We start from the raw sequence: 16,250 nt of genomic DNA, 5'->3' as shown, positions 1-16,250 counted from the left end.
TGCCTTTATACGGCTGGACATCATTCTGAGAAACTCGTCCCTTACTGTTGGCGGGACCTCAATGTCGTCTACTTTTGTGAAGCTAACGCTGGGGCATTTGTGGAATAGGATCTTTTCAGATTCCTGTCCAAAGTGGAGATTTTTTGTCCCCAGGTTTATATTGACGCCAGCTTTCGTTAGCGTGTCGAGCCCTACGATGCCATCAAAGGTTGATAGCTCCGGCAAGATAAAAAAGGGTCATTTTATGCCGAATATGGTTAGGAGACATTTTTGCTCTACTTTATTAAACCCGTGCAGGGATTTTACAACAAATGGGGCCTCTACAGGGACAATTCCCTTAAGTTCTTTTAAAGGTTTGATATAATTCTTCGCAGCCCCAGTGTCTATTAAAAGGTTAAGTGTCCTCCCTGCTACTGTTCGTTTGACGAACGGGAGCAGGGATGCTCCCCTAAAAAATTGACAGTATCACTGTCGTATCCTGCACTATTGTCTTCATCAATCTCCGCCACTGCTTCCGACGCTAACTGCTCGTACTGTTGCTCGTATTTGTCCGGGTCCACCTGAGCGAGGTGGTTGACCCTCTGCCTGCGCTGGTCGGAAAATCTCTGGGATCCAGCCGGTCTTTTATACGCACAATGTTGGTGCCCGTTATTAGGGTTTTCTGTAGCCGGTAGGCCTGGCTTGTGCCCCTGCTGCTTCTGAAAGCCAGTTGGCTGACGGAATTTAGAGGAAGATGGATCAACATCCATCATCTCTACTTTGTCTTGGCTACGGTGACCACCTGCTTGATGGTTCCTCTGGCTGTTCGTGTAGAACGGGTTCTTCGATTGTCTTTTGTAGTGATCGGGTTCATTCTGTCCGTCCTGCCTATACTTTGTTCGGTTCTGTGGCTTGCTTTCTAAAGCTCTTGCGTAATTCGTTGCAAAGTCGTACCTATCATGGTTGGCCTCGATTTCTTGTGCCAAGGCCAAGGCTGATGGCAAGTCCGCAGGCTGTGCCGCAAATAATGTATCCGTGAGGCCTCTTCTTAAGCCTGAGACAAAGACACGGAGTGCGTCAGCCCTATACTTCTCGTTAATGTATTGCGCCTGTGCGGCGTCTTGTGACATGATCGTCTTATTTGTGAGAAGGGTGAGCTTCTTCTCGACCTCTTCGTAAAACTGAGTGATGGACAGTCCACCTTGCCGAAGTGTGGCAAGCTCTTGCTCTAGCAAGTGTATCGGACGCTTGTCCGAATATGTAAAATCGAGGCGATTAATGATCGCCTCAAAGTTCAACACTGTGTTGAACGACGCTAAGAGTGAGTCAGCGGGCCCTCTAATCTTGTTCCTGATTATTAAAACCGCTTGGTAGTGCTTTGAACTTCCTACAAACCCCTCGTATAGCTTATAGGCAGCCTTTGCTGCCTGTCGCGAGGAAACATATTGCTGCTGGGCCCCATTGAACTCTGGCATCGTTTTTACCGCATCCAGAGCTTCATCACAACCTACCGCTCGGTCCAAGGTGACCGCCTCGTAGGCCTTGGCCTCGGGGGCCTGAACTCTCGCAGCGTGCAGCTGGTCAGTTACAGCCTGCAAACGCCGATTAAAGTCCGCTTTTTGTATTTCTAGCGCAGCGTTGACCGCCGCCTCTATAACAGCCTTGATCTGAACAGGGTCCATTTTTTCTACTCTTCCCTCGGGTTCTATTTCAAGGTCTACGCTGAGTCCGCCGAACAATCTGGCTAACTCGGAAATGGGCATAGACGGATTTTTTTTTCGGTCGCCCCCTAACGTTTCGTTTGTCTTTGTCGTAGGTCAGGACCAGCTCTGCCGGGCCGTTGCTTCTGTTTATTTTCTTTAGGAATCAAATTCAAGCTCCCTCAAACACAGATCTCGTTGTTGTTGCCCGCCGACAACAATGTATTTATGGTGTGGTGTAACGTTTCTTGCTTGCGTTTATCGCAACCAAAAAAAAAAAAAAAAAGGGGGTTTTGTTTTTATTTTTTTCTTTTTTTTTATTTTCACTATAGGGCGATTATGAAGAAAGGTTTCACTTACATGTTCCTTCTTATGGTGTATTGATTCTAGCTGGAAAGTTCTAGTTCTGAGTTGTTGTCTTCTCTCGTCGCCGCTGCCCAAAGCCGTCCGCTCTGGTGTAACAGTTTGGGGTTGATTAAATGCCTTTTATTTACACTCGAGGCTACGAGCTTTTGCGTGCAATTGATGTACGCGCCTTTCTTCACCGTGATTTTTGATTCCTGGTGGTGTGTTGCGGCGATCTATTTACCGATCTCCCGCGGGCGTGGCTTTTTGATAATAATCTTTGTGTTTTTGAGCGGGCGTTGTCTCCGCGCTCCACAGTTTCCACTTTCTTTTTGCTTGCTTTTGAGCGGGCTTTGTCTCCGCACTCGATGTTTTTTGGTCTTTTTGTTTGACCCTTCGTGGCACTTTTAGCCGATTTTCACTTAGCGGGCGTTGTCTCCGCGCTAAATTACTCTCTCAGGGGTGGTTTATTTTTATCGCGTTGGGCGCCAGTAATGTTTAAAATACGACACGGGTATTTGATGTAAAGTATTATTTATTTCATGAATGTAATTAAACTTGCAAAAGAATACAATGAGAGATTAAGTACCCGCAAGGCGAAACGTTGATACGTGAATGCCACTCGGCCGGTAATTAACAACTCACTTAAAAACCTAAACTTCCCAGCTACGGGACCCTTGGTTGCCGGCCACGGCACTCGTCGCTGTCCAGCAAAAGTGCTGACCTTGCGCCTCGTGCGTGGTGTCCAGTAGCGGCCGGCATCCGGCGACCGCGACGACGGCGATCCCACGGTTGACGAAACTGCTTACCTTGCGATATCGCAGAATTCGTCCAACCCAATGGACAATCCAGTTAACTCTTGTTAACTCAGAATTCGTCCAACCCAATGGACAATTCAGTTAACTCTTGTTAACTTATACACTTAGTGGAAAAGGAATAAGCCCAAACTGCGAGCACACAGCAACAATTAAGAATCTTCCGTTGCGAAAGGATCGCCATGAAATGCAAAAGTGTTTAGGATTATTCTCCTATTTTAGGCGTTTTATTCCGGCGTACTCAAAAATAGCAAAACCTTTACAGGAATTTACGAAACCAGGGGCTAAGTTTGAACTTCAAGACAAGTGCATACAAATTTTTGAATATCTGCTAGAGAAACTAATTTCGTTCCCAGTATTGGCTCTTTATAATCCAAATCGAGAAACAGAGCTGCATTGTGATGCAAGTAGTGAAGGTTTTGGTGGAATTTTGTTGCAGAAACAAAATGATGATAAGTTTCACCCAACGGCATTTTTTTCACAGAGAGCGACCAAACTAGAAGCAAGATATGAAAGTTTCAAGCTCGAAACATTAGCAGTGATTTATTCATTAAGGAAGTTTAGAATCTATTTAGAAGGAATTCCGTTCAAAATTATAACGGATTGTAACGCAGTAGTCTTATGTTTAGGAAAAGGACGCTTTAATTCAAGTATTGCCAGATGGGCCATGGAGTTAGCTAATTATAATTACACTCTGAAACATCGCAGTGGAAAATATATGGCCCATGTTGACACGCTTAGTAGATATCCTTCAGCGCTTAATCAAGATTTTGAATATGAGCCAGTAGTTACAATTCATGAAAGTGATAACAAAGACCGAATAGTTTCCGTAATTGACATTGATGACATTAGTCTTCAGCTTCAGATAACACAAAACAGAGACAACTATATAGAGAAATTGAAAGAACAATTGGAACATGGACCTGTTAAGAAATTTTCTTTGAGTGATGGAATTGTGTATAGATTAAATGAGAATGACGTCGAATTATTTTATGTCCCAGCTGAAATGAAAACGCACATAATCAGAAGAGTTCACGAGAAGTTATGTCATTTAGGAACTGAAAAATATATGAAAGAAATCCTAAGGCACTATTGGTTTCCGAATATGAGATCTAAAATTGATTCATTTATAGGAAACTGCTTAAATTGCATAATGTTTTCAGTGCCCACACACGCAAACAACCGAACACTTCACAATATTCCTAAGCGACCAATCCCATTTGATACATTACACGTAGATCATTTTGGACCACTTCCCGCTATTATATCAAAGAAAAAGCATGTGCTAGTCATCATTGACGCGTTTACGAAATTTGTAAAATTGTTTTCTGTAAATACGACAAGCACGAAAGAAGTCAACAGTTGTTTTTTAAAGTATTTTCAATTCTATAGTCGTCCACGTAGAATTATAAGTGATAGAGGATCATGTTTTACATCATTAGAATTTAGTAAATTTCTGTTAGAAAATAATATAGAACATGTGAAAGTAGCAACTGCGTCACCTCAAGCGAATGGTCAGGTAGAACGGGTAAACAGAACCATAAAAGTTATGTTGGCCAAAATAACTGAGCCAATAAATCACGAAGATTGGAGTAAACTCTTGATAAAGGCAGAATTTGCAACTAACAACTCAGTGCACTCGACCACGAAAGAATTGCCCACAGTTTTGTTATTTGGAGTTCAGCAAAGGGGTTGTAATATTGACGCGTTGACAGAATATTTAGATGACAAGCAAGACCAACCGCAAGGTGATTTAGAATCAATACGTAAGAAATCTTTAGATAAAATTGAGCATAGTCAGCAGAAGAGTGAAGAGTATTTTGAAAGGAAGCACAAAAACCACATTGAGTTCTTAGAGGGAGATTTCGTTGTAATGAGAAACATTGATACCACAATCGGTACAAATAAAAAATTTGTTCCAAAATACAGGGATCCGTATATCGTCAGGAAGGTATTGCCGAATGACAGATACGTGTTAAACGACATTGAAAATTGCCAGATAAGTCAAATCCCGTATGACGGTGTTGTAGAGGCATGCCGGTTGAGGAAATGGGCCGATTGGCGTAATCAGTGTGAAAATAACCTAAGTAGTTAACATTTTATATATATACACATATAATTACAATTAACCTTAATTACAAACTCACGATCGAGGACGATCTAATTGTCAGGATGGCCGAGCTGTTAGATTGTATTACTATTATTATCGTTAACCTACAATTGTATTTACATTTAATCTTGCACCTTGTATAAAATATCGTAATAAGTTTCGATAGTTCTAGTTCTGCGAACTAGAACTATGTGGAATTAGGTCAGAGAGGGAATATCACTAGTATTTTTAACCCACATAATATCGACTCTTGCACCTTGCGAAAAATATCGTCTTGGTCGTAAAAGTATCGATGGACTAAAGGAGAGATCGGAGCGAGGGAGACAGAGTCACTTCCTGGCTGAACGAAATTGAGAGAGTACTAACATTTGACCTGCGGAACAAATCAAAGAATTAAATAAACATCCGTGGATATTCTGCGACAATAAATTCTAATAATTGGGCGTCGTTTAAGGTTGTTCATTAAAATCTATGGATAAACGGTGGAGCTAAAATTCGTTAACCAAACCTCAAAAGTGAAAAAATAGACAAAAAATACTTTTTACCAAAAATTCAACCCCTGTTCGTTTGCTTTGTTTCCAATTGGCAGTTGGGCCCGCAACATTCCAAAAAGTATTTTTTGTCTATTTTTTCACTTTTGAGGTTTGGTTAACGAATTTTAGCTCCACTGTTTCTCCATAATTTTAATGAACAATACTTTAAACGACGACTAATTAATGCGTCATCTAAAACTAAAAATGCATGCCAAGACTTTTCCCAGTTTTTAAAGTCAAAATTTTGACTTCCAGGCGTTAAGCTGCAAATACAAAAAGTCTAGGTCGGATTTATAGCTGCGTTTGTCAGCTTTTCAGAACTGCAAAGTTCTATGCAAACCAGATATAAAAAACTCTTTAAAAAAAACTACACCATAAAAAAACAAGAAGGAAAGTGTGAGTCGCTTCTAAAGACGCGACTCTCCCTTTTACCCGTACTCAGTCAGTATTTACATTTTTGAACATATAATATTTTAGAGTTTTAGCATTAAAAAAAATAATTTTACATTTTACATTTTTTTGCTACATCTGTTATCTACATCTACATATATTAGGTATATTCTACATCTAACATGTAGATTATACATGTACCATTTAGATTCTACATCTCCTCCGCTAGGGGTTGCTCGCGCACTGAACGCGGCACAGTGTGCGAGCGAGATGGAAAATGAGTTGTGTTGTCGTCGTCTGGAGTGGGCAGGGGAAGCATCTGAAAATTAATTTCTTCATTCTGGCTATAATTATGATCCGATCTGATTCAGATTCGGCAGTCTGGTAGATATGGGCATTCTCTACGATAATGCGTTTTTAGTTTTATCGTATCTTTAAAAATGTGCCTGGCACAGATTTTCGTTCTTTATGGGGGCGGAAGGGGGCGGGTCGAAATTTTGAAATACACTTGTAGCAGTGGGATATCACATCAGTCTGGAAACAAAATTTGGTTGCCCTAGCTCTTATAGTCTCTGAGATCTAGGCGCTCAACAAGACAGACAGACGGACAGACGGTCAGACGGTCAGACGGACAGACGGACAGACAGACATGGCTCTATCGACTCGGCTATTGATGCTGATCAAGAACATATATACTTTATGGGGACGGAAACGTTTCCTTCTTTGCGTTGCACACATCCACTTTTACCACAAATCTAATATACCCCTTAACTCTTTTTTGAGTACGGGTATAAAAAAATTTTACATTTTACATTTTTTTGCTACATATGATATCTACATCTACATATACAATGTATATTATACATCTAACATGTAGATTTTACATGTTCCAATTAGATTCTACATCTCCTCCGCTAGGGGTTGCTCGCGCACTGAACGCGGCAGAGTGTGCGAGCGAGAAGGAAAATGAGTTCTGTTGTCTCGTCGGGAGGGGGAGGGGAAGCAACTGAAAATTAATTTCTTCATTCTGACTATAATTATGATCCGATCTGATTCAGATTCGGCAATCTGGTAGATATGGTCATTCTCTACGATACTGCGTTTTTAGTTTTATCGTATCTTTAAAATTGTGGCTGCCACAGATTTTCGTTTTTTATGGGTGCGGAAGGGGGCGGGGCGAAATTTTGAAATACACTTGTAGCAGTGGGATATCACATGAGTCTGGAAACCAAATTTGGTTGCCCTAGCTCTTATAGTCTCTGAGATCTAGGCGCTCAACAAGACAGACAGACGGACAGACGGACAGACGGACAGACGGACAGACAGACATGGCTCTATCGACTCGGCTATTGATGCTGATCAAGAATATATATACTTTATGGGGTCGGAAACGTTTCCTTCTCTGCGTTACACACATCCACTTTTACCACAAATCTAATATACCCCTTAACTCTTTTTGAGTACGGGTATAAAAACCATAATTCGTTAAAAAATTTTAATCCCCGAAATCTATAAGAATCTAAATTTTGGGCCACAGCCTAATTCTAGTGTTGACTAGTGTAATTTGTAGTTGTGCGTGTTCTATTAATAGTTTGTAAAAGTAGTACACGTTCTCAAAGCACATTTCTTGGAAATATATTCCAAGTTCTTCGAGACATATAAAACGAACATAAGGGTCCATAAGTGTACGTCCAATAGTATGTCGTAGAGCTATTAATTTTGATTTAAAGGCAGTTTGTCTCAATACGCACTTTTCCGCACTATCTGCTCAAATTAATTTTTTGCAAGGGACTTCGAGTTTTCAAACGCGGAGCTGTTTGATGTATGGGGCAAGGAAAAAGGCAAAAGGATTGTTGAGGAATTAATCGCTTAGTTTTAAGTCAATATTCATTCATATAAGAGTTGCCCTAATCATATGCTCGCGATTGTTTGCCCGCTGTTCTTATTGCTTATGTCCAAAAACTTAACTGTAACATTCTCACGCGTATAGCCAAAACGCGCAGCTGCACACGAAGACATCGATGTGCACCGTCTTGGTATTGGAGTGTCGCATCGCGTGATCTTCTAATTCCCTTTTGGGCTCGACTTTATTGGTGGAGTTGAGTCAGTACCAAACTATACTTGAGAGTACCCGCACGCGTATTCATCATCGCACCGCTATTGTCACCCCCGCTTTGTATATAACCCGCTGTGCAAATAACATTTAAACCACTAATATTACATATGAATCAAATAAAAATACATAAAGATTAATACAGTCCACTCATTCGCAACCATAAGAAATTTTTGGTCCTTCGAGCCGGATCTCCGGCTAATTTTATTTGAAATATATTGAGTGATATTGCTGGCCGTCATGAAGACTCTCGTACATCGCATAATTCAGCAGCGTGGTGCGTGCAAATCCCAACTAACTCGTGCATCTACGGAGGCTCAGAAGTTTGTACAGTCGTGCACGTCTGTGCAAACATTAGAACACAAGTTGGACCGATTGGCTGCAACTTTCAACCGCTTTATGGAGCTCTCTGAGGACTTAGTTCAATACAATGAGGAAGACGGATTTGTGGATCCGAATTTGGATATCGCCGAATATGAGGGAAAGTTTTATAGTGCCCATGCCGTTCTCCACTGGAGCCATAAGTGAGCGGAGCAGTCACGATAATGGACACGACTCGTCAAATCTACTGATATCTAGTACTGTGGAACGCCTATTTGAGGGACAAACACAACTTTTGGAGAAGATTCGGGAGTCAGCGCGACCCGCTGAGCTGCAGTTCGAAAAAAATACGCCTTCCTACATTTTCTGGAAGATACGAAGATTGGTGTCAGTTTAGTGATCTGTTCTTAGGCTCAGTCGACAAGAAGAGTAGTCTTTCCAACTGTCAAAAGTTCCATTATTTAAAGTCGTATCTAGATGGTGAAGCTTTGTCCCTGATTAAACATATTCCCATTACTGACGATAATTACCAGGACGCATGGGAGAGGCTAAAAAATCGTTATAATAAAAAATCACTGATTGCGCGGTCGTTCATTCAAAACTTTCTTTCGCTGCCAACTGCAAAAAGTTCAAACATAATCGAGTTGCGTAACATAGTCGACACCGCGGACGGGAGTATACGTGGTCTACACGCGCTGAAATGCGACAGCCGCGATGTATGGCTTATCCATATCTTGCTCTCAAAATTAGACCCTGAATGCAAGGAAGCTTGGGCTACGTCCAGTGAATCGTGCAAGGAAAATGTGACCATAAATGACCTGTTCGCCTTTCTCTTCGCCCGGTTTGATGCGCTGGAGTCCTGTCAAGAGTTAACAGTAGTTCATGATTCTCCCAAACGTCGTGCAGTTTCTCATCATGTGGACGTGCCAACTACATCTGCTCGTGGTTGCGTATATTGTCACGGGCCACACAGTCTGTATGTGTGCACTCAATTTAAAGCTATGAACGTCGTGGATCGTCGCACATTTGCAATGGAGGGTAAGTTGTGCTTCAACTGCCTAAGTCGATCTCATCAAGTAAAGGATTGTAATTCCACAAATACGTGCCGTCTGTGCAAGTCGAGGCACCACACTCTTGTCCATCCAGAAGAGATTCGCACCACCCCGAGTGTTGCTGTCAATACATCCGCTGACCCAAACTTGTGCTCGCCCATGCATGCTGCTGAGGTTGATCCTGCCGTGGTCAGCCATCATACATTGGAGAGAGGAGTATTGGCCACTAGTCAAGCTATATTGCCAACAATTTTAGCCACTATAGTCGACTCCTGGGGCAATGAGACAACCTGCAGGATCTTGATGGATACTGGTTCGACGATAACGATGGTCTCCGAGTCGTTTATTCAACGGATAGGGCTGTCGCGCACGCATGCTCGTATACCAGTTGTTGGCCTAGGTGCAAGCCCGGCTGGCGTTACTCGAGGTCGCGCCACGTTCACGCTGCTCTCGCGCACAAGCACAACATCCGTAGTGGTAACAGGTCTGATTATGAGTACTTTAACATCCTCGATTCCAGCACAGAGGATTGAGTCGAACACCCCAATGTGGGGAAAGATTTTTGAGCTACCCTTAGCAGACCCTACATTTGGGACACCAGGTGAAATCGACCTGATTTTAGGAGCTGATCAACTTTGGAACATATACACTGGAGAACGCAAAGAGTTTGGTTTCGCATATCCTATTGCACTTCATACTAAATTTGGTTGGGTCATTACAGGCAGTTACCATATCGGTATTGATGATTACACCCACGCACTAGCTCATCATGCTCACGAGGGTCTGGATACTTTAGTCCGATCGTTCATGGACATGGACCAAGTTCAACCAAGTAGCGCTACCATTGACGCTAGTGATCCCGCTGAACAACACTTCGTTCAAACGCATTCCCGCAGAGACGATGGAGTTTACGTCGTCCGATATCCATTCAAGGATTCCGTCCGCCGATGGGGATCCACATTGCCGCAAGCCATACGCCGCTTTCTTCTCTCGAACGGAAATTTCGAAAGTTTCCGGCACTCAAACAACAATGTCGACTTTATGGAGGATTACTTACAACGAGGACACATGGAGTTGATTCCTCCTACTACCTTACCCGAGGATCTCGCCAGTCACAATTATTTAGCACACCACGCAGTATTTAAACCAGACAGCACCACTACGAGATGCCGAGTTGTGTTTGATGGCTCTGGGGAGGACTGCAAGGGATATTCACTCAATTCACGACTACACATTGGACCACCTATTCAAAGGGATTTACTTGGAGTCTGTTTACGGTTCCGACAGCATCGTTATGTGTTCTGTACAGACATTGAGAAAATGTTTAGAGGCATCCTAGTTTCAGAAGAACACACGCAGTACCAACGTATTTTCTGGCGAAGGAGGAGACTGCTACACTTGATCATTACCGACTTCTGACCGTGACTTATGGTTTAGCGTCTTCACCGTTTCTGGCTGTTAAGAGTTCTCAAGCAAATCGCTCAAGATCATGCCGAGTTGTATCCGAATGCTGCTGCGGTGTTGGTAAGGGACGCGTACGTGGATGATATTCCTACGGGATGCGATAATATCAACGAACTCATTGCACTCAAGGATGAATTGATTTTGTTATTGAGTCGAGCTCAATTTAAACTTTGAAAGTGGAGCTCAAACTGTTGGCCACTACTACAATCGCTGCCAAAGGACATTTGTGAGTACCCCTTGAAGCTCTAGAAGAAGAGAGCCCAGCTCAACATGTGAAGGTTCTTGGAATAGGTTGGGACCCGGCTGCTGACAATCTTTCCTTCAAACTGACCATTCCCGACGCCACAACTGCTCTGACAAAACGGATTTTGCTGTCGGAGCTTGCCATATCTACGATCCCTTGGGTTTGCTTGCCCCCAGTACTGTATTTCTGAAGGATTCTTTCAAGATAGTTGGCTGAGCTCGGTCGAATGGAACGAGCCACTACCGGTGCAGTTATGTTCACGTTGGCAACAGTTTGTAGCAGAAGTTCATTTATTGGAAACGTGTCGCATATCTCGCTACATATCCTCACCACTTCAAGCAGCGGAGCTGCATGGATTTGCCGATGCATCTTCTCATGCATACGCCGCTGTTATTTACAGTCGCGTGAAACTCAATAAGACTATGTTGTCAGACTGATCGCCGCAAAAACCCGTGTTGCGCCCATCAAACCTGTATCCATTCCGCGGCTCGAATTGAATGCAGCCCATCTTCTTTCAAAATTGATGTCTCTGGTTAAGCAAGCACTAACTATTCCTATTTCCAGTACCTCATGTTGGTCTGACTCAGAAGTTGTGCTGCATTGGCTCTCATCGCCCCCTCGGACTTGGAACACTTATGTTTGCAATCGGACTGCTGAGATTCTAGATGCTTGTCCACGTAGTTGCTGGAATCACATTCGCACTGGGGATAATCCCGCGGACTGTGCATCACGCGGACTTTTACCGAGGGATCTTGTAGACCATCAACTGTGGTGGAATGGACCACCGTGGCTTTCACAATCTCGGCTCACTTGGCCACCTGCTAAGGCAAAGTTTGCACTGTCGACTGAGGAGGCTGCGCACATGGAAGTTAAGGTCATGCCTCAAGTTAATCTACACATTTCCGATGAAGGAAATGATCTTCAATGTATGATTAACAAGGCTTCCTCCTGGTCACATCTCTTGCGGACAATAAGCTACTGCTTTCGTTTTGTACACCGTCTTCGCTGCAAGGAACGCCTGTCATCGTTTTTATCATCATGGGAGCTTCAATATGCACGCTCTAGGATAATCAAACACGTTCAGATGGAGTTCTTCCAAGTGGAGTACAAGCAGCTAAGCACTGGACGACCACTTTCTCAAAAATCCAAACTGATTCGCTACACTCCATTTATTGACGACCAAGGAACAATGCGCGTAGGAGGACGCATTGACAATTCAATGGCAACTTACGAGGCAAAACATCCCATACTTCTACCAAAGGAATCACCAGTCGCTGTTTTATTAGCTAGACACCAGCACGTCACATCGCTACACGCTGGAGTTGAATTTATGTTCCACACTTTGAGACAGAAGTATTGGATTCTCGGTGCCCGCAACATAGTCCGGAAAATCGTATTCAACTGCAAGATTTGTTTCCTCCAGCGTAAAGGTACGAGCACACAACTCATGGCTGATCTTCCCGCTTTTCGGGTTCAGCCCACCCGCTGTTTTCTGCATTCTGGATTGGATTACGCTGGACCAGTTATTATCAAGACATCGCTTTCAAACGATTCTGGTCTCGACGTGGCCCTATATCCGACTTATACTCAGACAATGGCACAACATTCCACGGAGCCAGACGGGAATTAACGGAAATGCAACGGATGGCTGTATCTCAAAGTCAAGATGAGGACATTGCAAGTTTTCTGACGAGTCAGGAAATCAACTGGCACTTCATTCCGCAGTCTGCCCCGCATTTTGGAGGTATTTGGGAGACTGGCGTACGATCAATTAAACTTCACCTTCGCCGAGTAATTGGGAGCAGTGCATTAACTTTCGAAGAATATTCCACCGTTTTAACCCAGATTGAGGGTCTACTAAACTCTCGCCCACTGTGCGCTCCCAGCGATCACAGCCTGGATCCCCTTACCCCCGCTCATTTTCTTACAGGTCAACCTCATATGTCGGTGCCAGAGCCATCGTTCTTGGAAGTGAACATTAACAGACTGCAGCGTTGGAGACAGCTGCAAGCCAAGGTTCAAGGGTTCTGGAAACGTTGGAATCTTGAATACCTTTCTTCCTTGCAGTCGCGCACCAACTGGCAGCAGGAGACCAACAACATAACAGTGGATACGCTTGTGGTACTGAAGGAGCCGAATCAACCTCCTAGCAAGTGGCTGCTTGGCCGCATCACCGAAGTTCATCCTGGTCAAGACGAGAGAGTTCGAGTGGTCACCGTAAAAACTGCCCAGGAGTGTACAAGAGACCTATCACCAAAATTGCTGTGCTTCCCTTTAACTGAACATTCGTTCAGGGGGGCCGGTATGTTGAGGAATTAATCGCTTAGTTTTAAGTCAATATTCATTCATATAAGAGTTGCCCTAATCATATGCTCGCGATTGTTTGCCCGCTGTTCTTATTGCTTATGTCCAAAAACTTAACTGTAACATTCTCACGCGTATAGCCAAAACGCGCAGCTGCACACGAAGACATCGATGTGCACCGTCTTGGTATTGGAGTGTCGCATCGCGTGATCTTCTAATTCCCTTTTGGGCTCGACTTTATTGGTGGAGTTGAGTCAGTACCAAACTATACTTGAGAGTACCCGCACGCGTATTCATCATCGCACCGCTATTGTCACCCCCGCTTTGTATATAACCCGCTGTGCAAATAACATTTAAACCACTAATATTACATATGAATCAAATAAAAATACATAAAGATTAATACAGTCCACTCATTCGCAACCAAGGATATTAAATAAAAACATTCATGTTTTAACACATGTTTTATATTTACAGAGCAAAACTCATATTTTTGCCAATATTTTAATGCAAAATGAAAAAAATGCATGCGGAACAAAAACAATTTTGAAAACATCATTAAAATTAGTTAATGAGCACAAAAAAATTATACAAAAGCGAATCAAATGGGAACAATAATCGACAAATTGGTCATCCAAAGTTGGCTTACTTGTTAAAAGCAGAAGGAGCTAAAAAAAATGCCGCAACTCTATAGAAAACTCAAGAGTGCAATGTCTTTTTGATGATTCAAGCAGCAAGCATAAAGACCTTGCCTATCCCATCGACTTGTTAATCCTCTAATAATGTGAAATTGAAGGCCCAGATCAAACTTTTGAGGATTTCGAAGATGAATTAAGAAAAAATTATGTAAATTTCTATTAATATTAACTATGGTTTCTTTAGCTCCTGAATTTCATCAAACTGAAGTTTTTCCAATAGTAAAACTTAATTTTTATGTATTAAAGAGTATTATAGTCAATAAATATTAATATAGCTATTCAGTTTTTTAATATTATTAAAATTATTATTTTTTTTTTAATTTGTGTGCGGAACACGCCCACTTTTCCAAAAATGTTTCTAGGGGTGTGCATAACATTAATCAAAAAACCGCATCGAAAAATCTTGCTTAGTTTAAAAGTTATTAATTAATAGGGGAGAGGGCCCTGTTGTGGACCAGGTACTAGTTGTGACCCACCCCCCAAAAACTTGGACAGCAAGCAGATGCTTCTGATCTGAGTATTGGGAGTCATATTCGGTAACAATACGCAGTTATTGTGCTAATACCGAAACAAATAGCTGCTTTGGTCTAGGTGCTGTGAGCATAATAATAAAAAATGGGGGAAAAAAAAACTTCAAAGTAAATTTTATTATTTTTCAAGTGCGAAAAAATGTATGTAAATTTTGTCAAAAAATTATAGTATTTCGTTTTCCTGTGTGAACAAAGCGTGCAGCCTCACAGACATAAGAGCTTCTCATGCAGTCACTGCATCGTCTAGAAGCACCTTATGAAGCTGCCAAAGCTTTTAAGCGCAGATCATAATTATCTAGCACCCCGTCCTATGTATTAGAGTGGGATAGGTCTATTCTCATTAACCGTTACTTTAGGATTACATTAGAATAAGATTGCATTCCCTTCTCTCTCATGCAAAGCTTAAAAAAAATGTAAACAAAATCGGTCTAGTGGTTAAATCAAGATCACCTCAGAGCACCCTCTCGAATGTGACACATAAAAAAAAGAAATGAATTTTACTGCACTGTTGAAAGCCATTAAGTGTTGCTTGTCGGACAAGCTACTGCTAAAGAATATGGCATTTCTCGCAGCACCCTGAATCGCTATTTCCGTGATTACCTCGCCGCACTGTATTGCTTCCTTGAGGAAGCAGGCATCTGTTTCTGCCCAGAAAAAGCGTGGACGGAAGGCATCATTAGGCAAACCAGCAGCTAAGCGAAGCAAGGCTCTTTCGGAAGATGAAAGAGATGTCTGCACCTCCTGCCAAAGAAGTTGACCGCCGCAAACTCCATCGAATGCAATGAATGTAGTCGTCTTGTGCATTTAAAGTGCGCTAATATGCGTGCCAGCTACTTCACATGCAAACACTGCGACTCTGACTACGATGATTCATGTTAAAAAGTATCATCCTTCTTTCTCTTTAAGCCAGTAGGCTCTTAAAATAAATAAACTTCCAATTTCTCGTTATTTGTGGTGATTTTCTTTCACATTTTTTAATTTTAAGCGGATTTTTCAGGGTGGTCCACAACTAGGCCTATATTTTTTTTTCTCGAAAAAAGATTACTTCACTAAATTCTTGATAAAATTTTTCCAAATGAAGGAATCAATTTAGTTCTTCACTGATAGTTAGCTAATGCCTCTAGCTTTAAATTGGTACACATATGTTTGTATAATATGCAATTGGTCAAAAGTTATGAGGCAAAAACCTAACTATGTCCACAACCGGGACCTCTCCCTTACCCGAAAAATTGGAATTTTCCCCATAGTGCATTGGCTTGTCTCTCCTTCCCCACACCCCACCACAGCCCCCCTCCTTCAATTTATCCACCAGAGCAAGCACCGACAATGTGTTGAATTGTGTTTAAGCAAGACGCGACGCGACAAGATTGCTGTGGAAATGAATCGAAATCATGGGAATTTTCGCTCTCTTCTTATGTCAATGCAGGCTGCAGGCAAACACCCCAAGCACAGTGGAACGAAAATATGTCGAAAAATATGTCAAAAACAACAAACAAGTCAAGCACACATACATGTGCATATATATCGAATCGATAACTAATTTTACTACTCAAAGTTATCTTGCATGCTGGGCCCACTGTGCACACTGCACTCAAGGGACTTGAGTTTTCTCTCTGCTTTGCTGAGAGTGTCTGTAGCTGTGGCTGTGTCTG

The 16,250-nt window shown here is 42.3% G+C and overlaps 1 protein-coding gene across 1 annotated transcript; it reads left to right on the top strand.

The window, feature by feature from the left end:
- The first annotated feature begins 8,415 nt into the window (after positions 1 to 8,415).
- LOC121404463 lies at positions 8,416 to 10,777 on the top strand. The gene is made up of 2 exons (XM_041593989.1): positions 8,416 to 8,509; positions 8,565 to 10,777. Exons 1-2 carry the CDS (start codon positions 8,416 to 8,418, stop codon positions 10,775 to 10,777), a joined length of 2,307 nt encoding a protein of 768 aa, XP_041449923.1.
- Positions 10,778 to 16,250: the final 5,473 nt, after the last annotated feature.

This window comes from Drosophila obscura, unplaced genomic scaffold, assembly GCF_018151105.1.
Source record: "Drosophila obscura isolate BZ-5 IFL unplaced genomic scaffold, ASM1815110v1 contig_201, whole genome shotgun sequence".
Lineage (NCBI taxonomy): Eukaryota > Metazoa > Arthropoda > Insecta > Diptera > Drosophilidae > Drosophila > Drosophila obscura.
The sequence above is the reverse complement of the archived record's forward strand: the minus strand, read 5'-3'. Positions and strand labels throughout refer to the sequence as shown.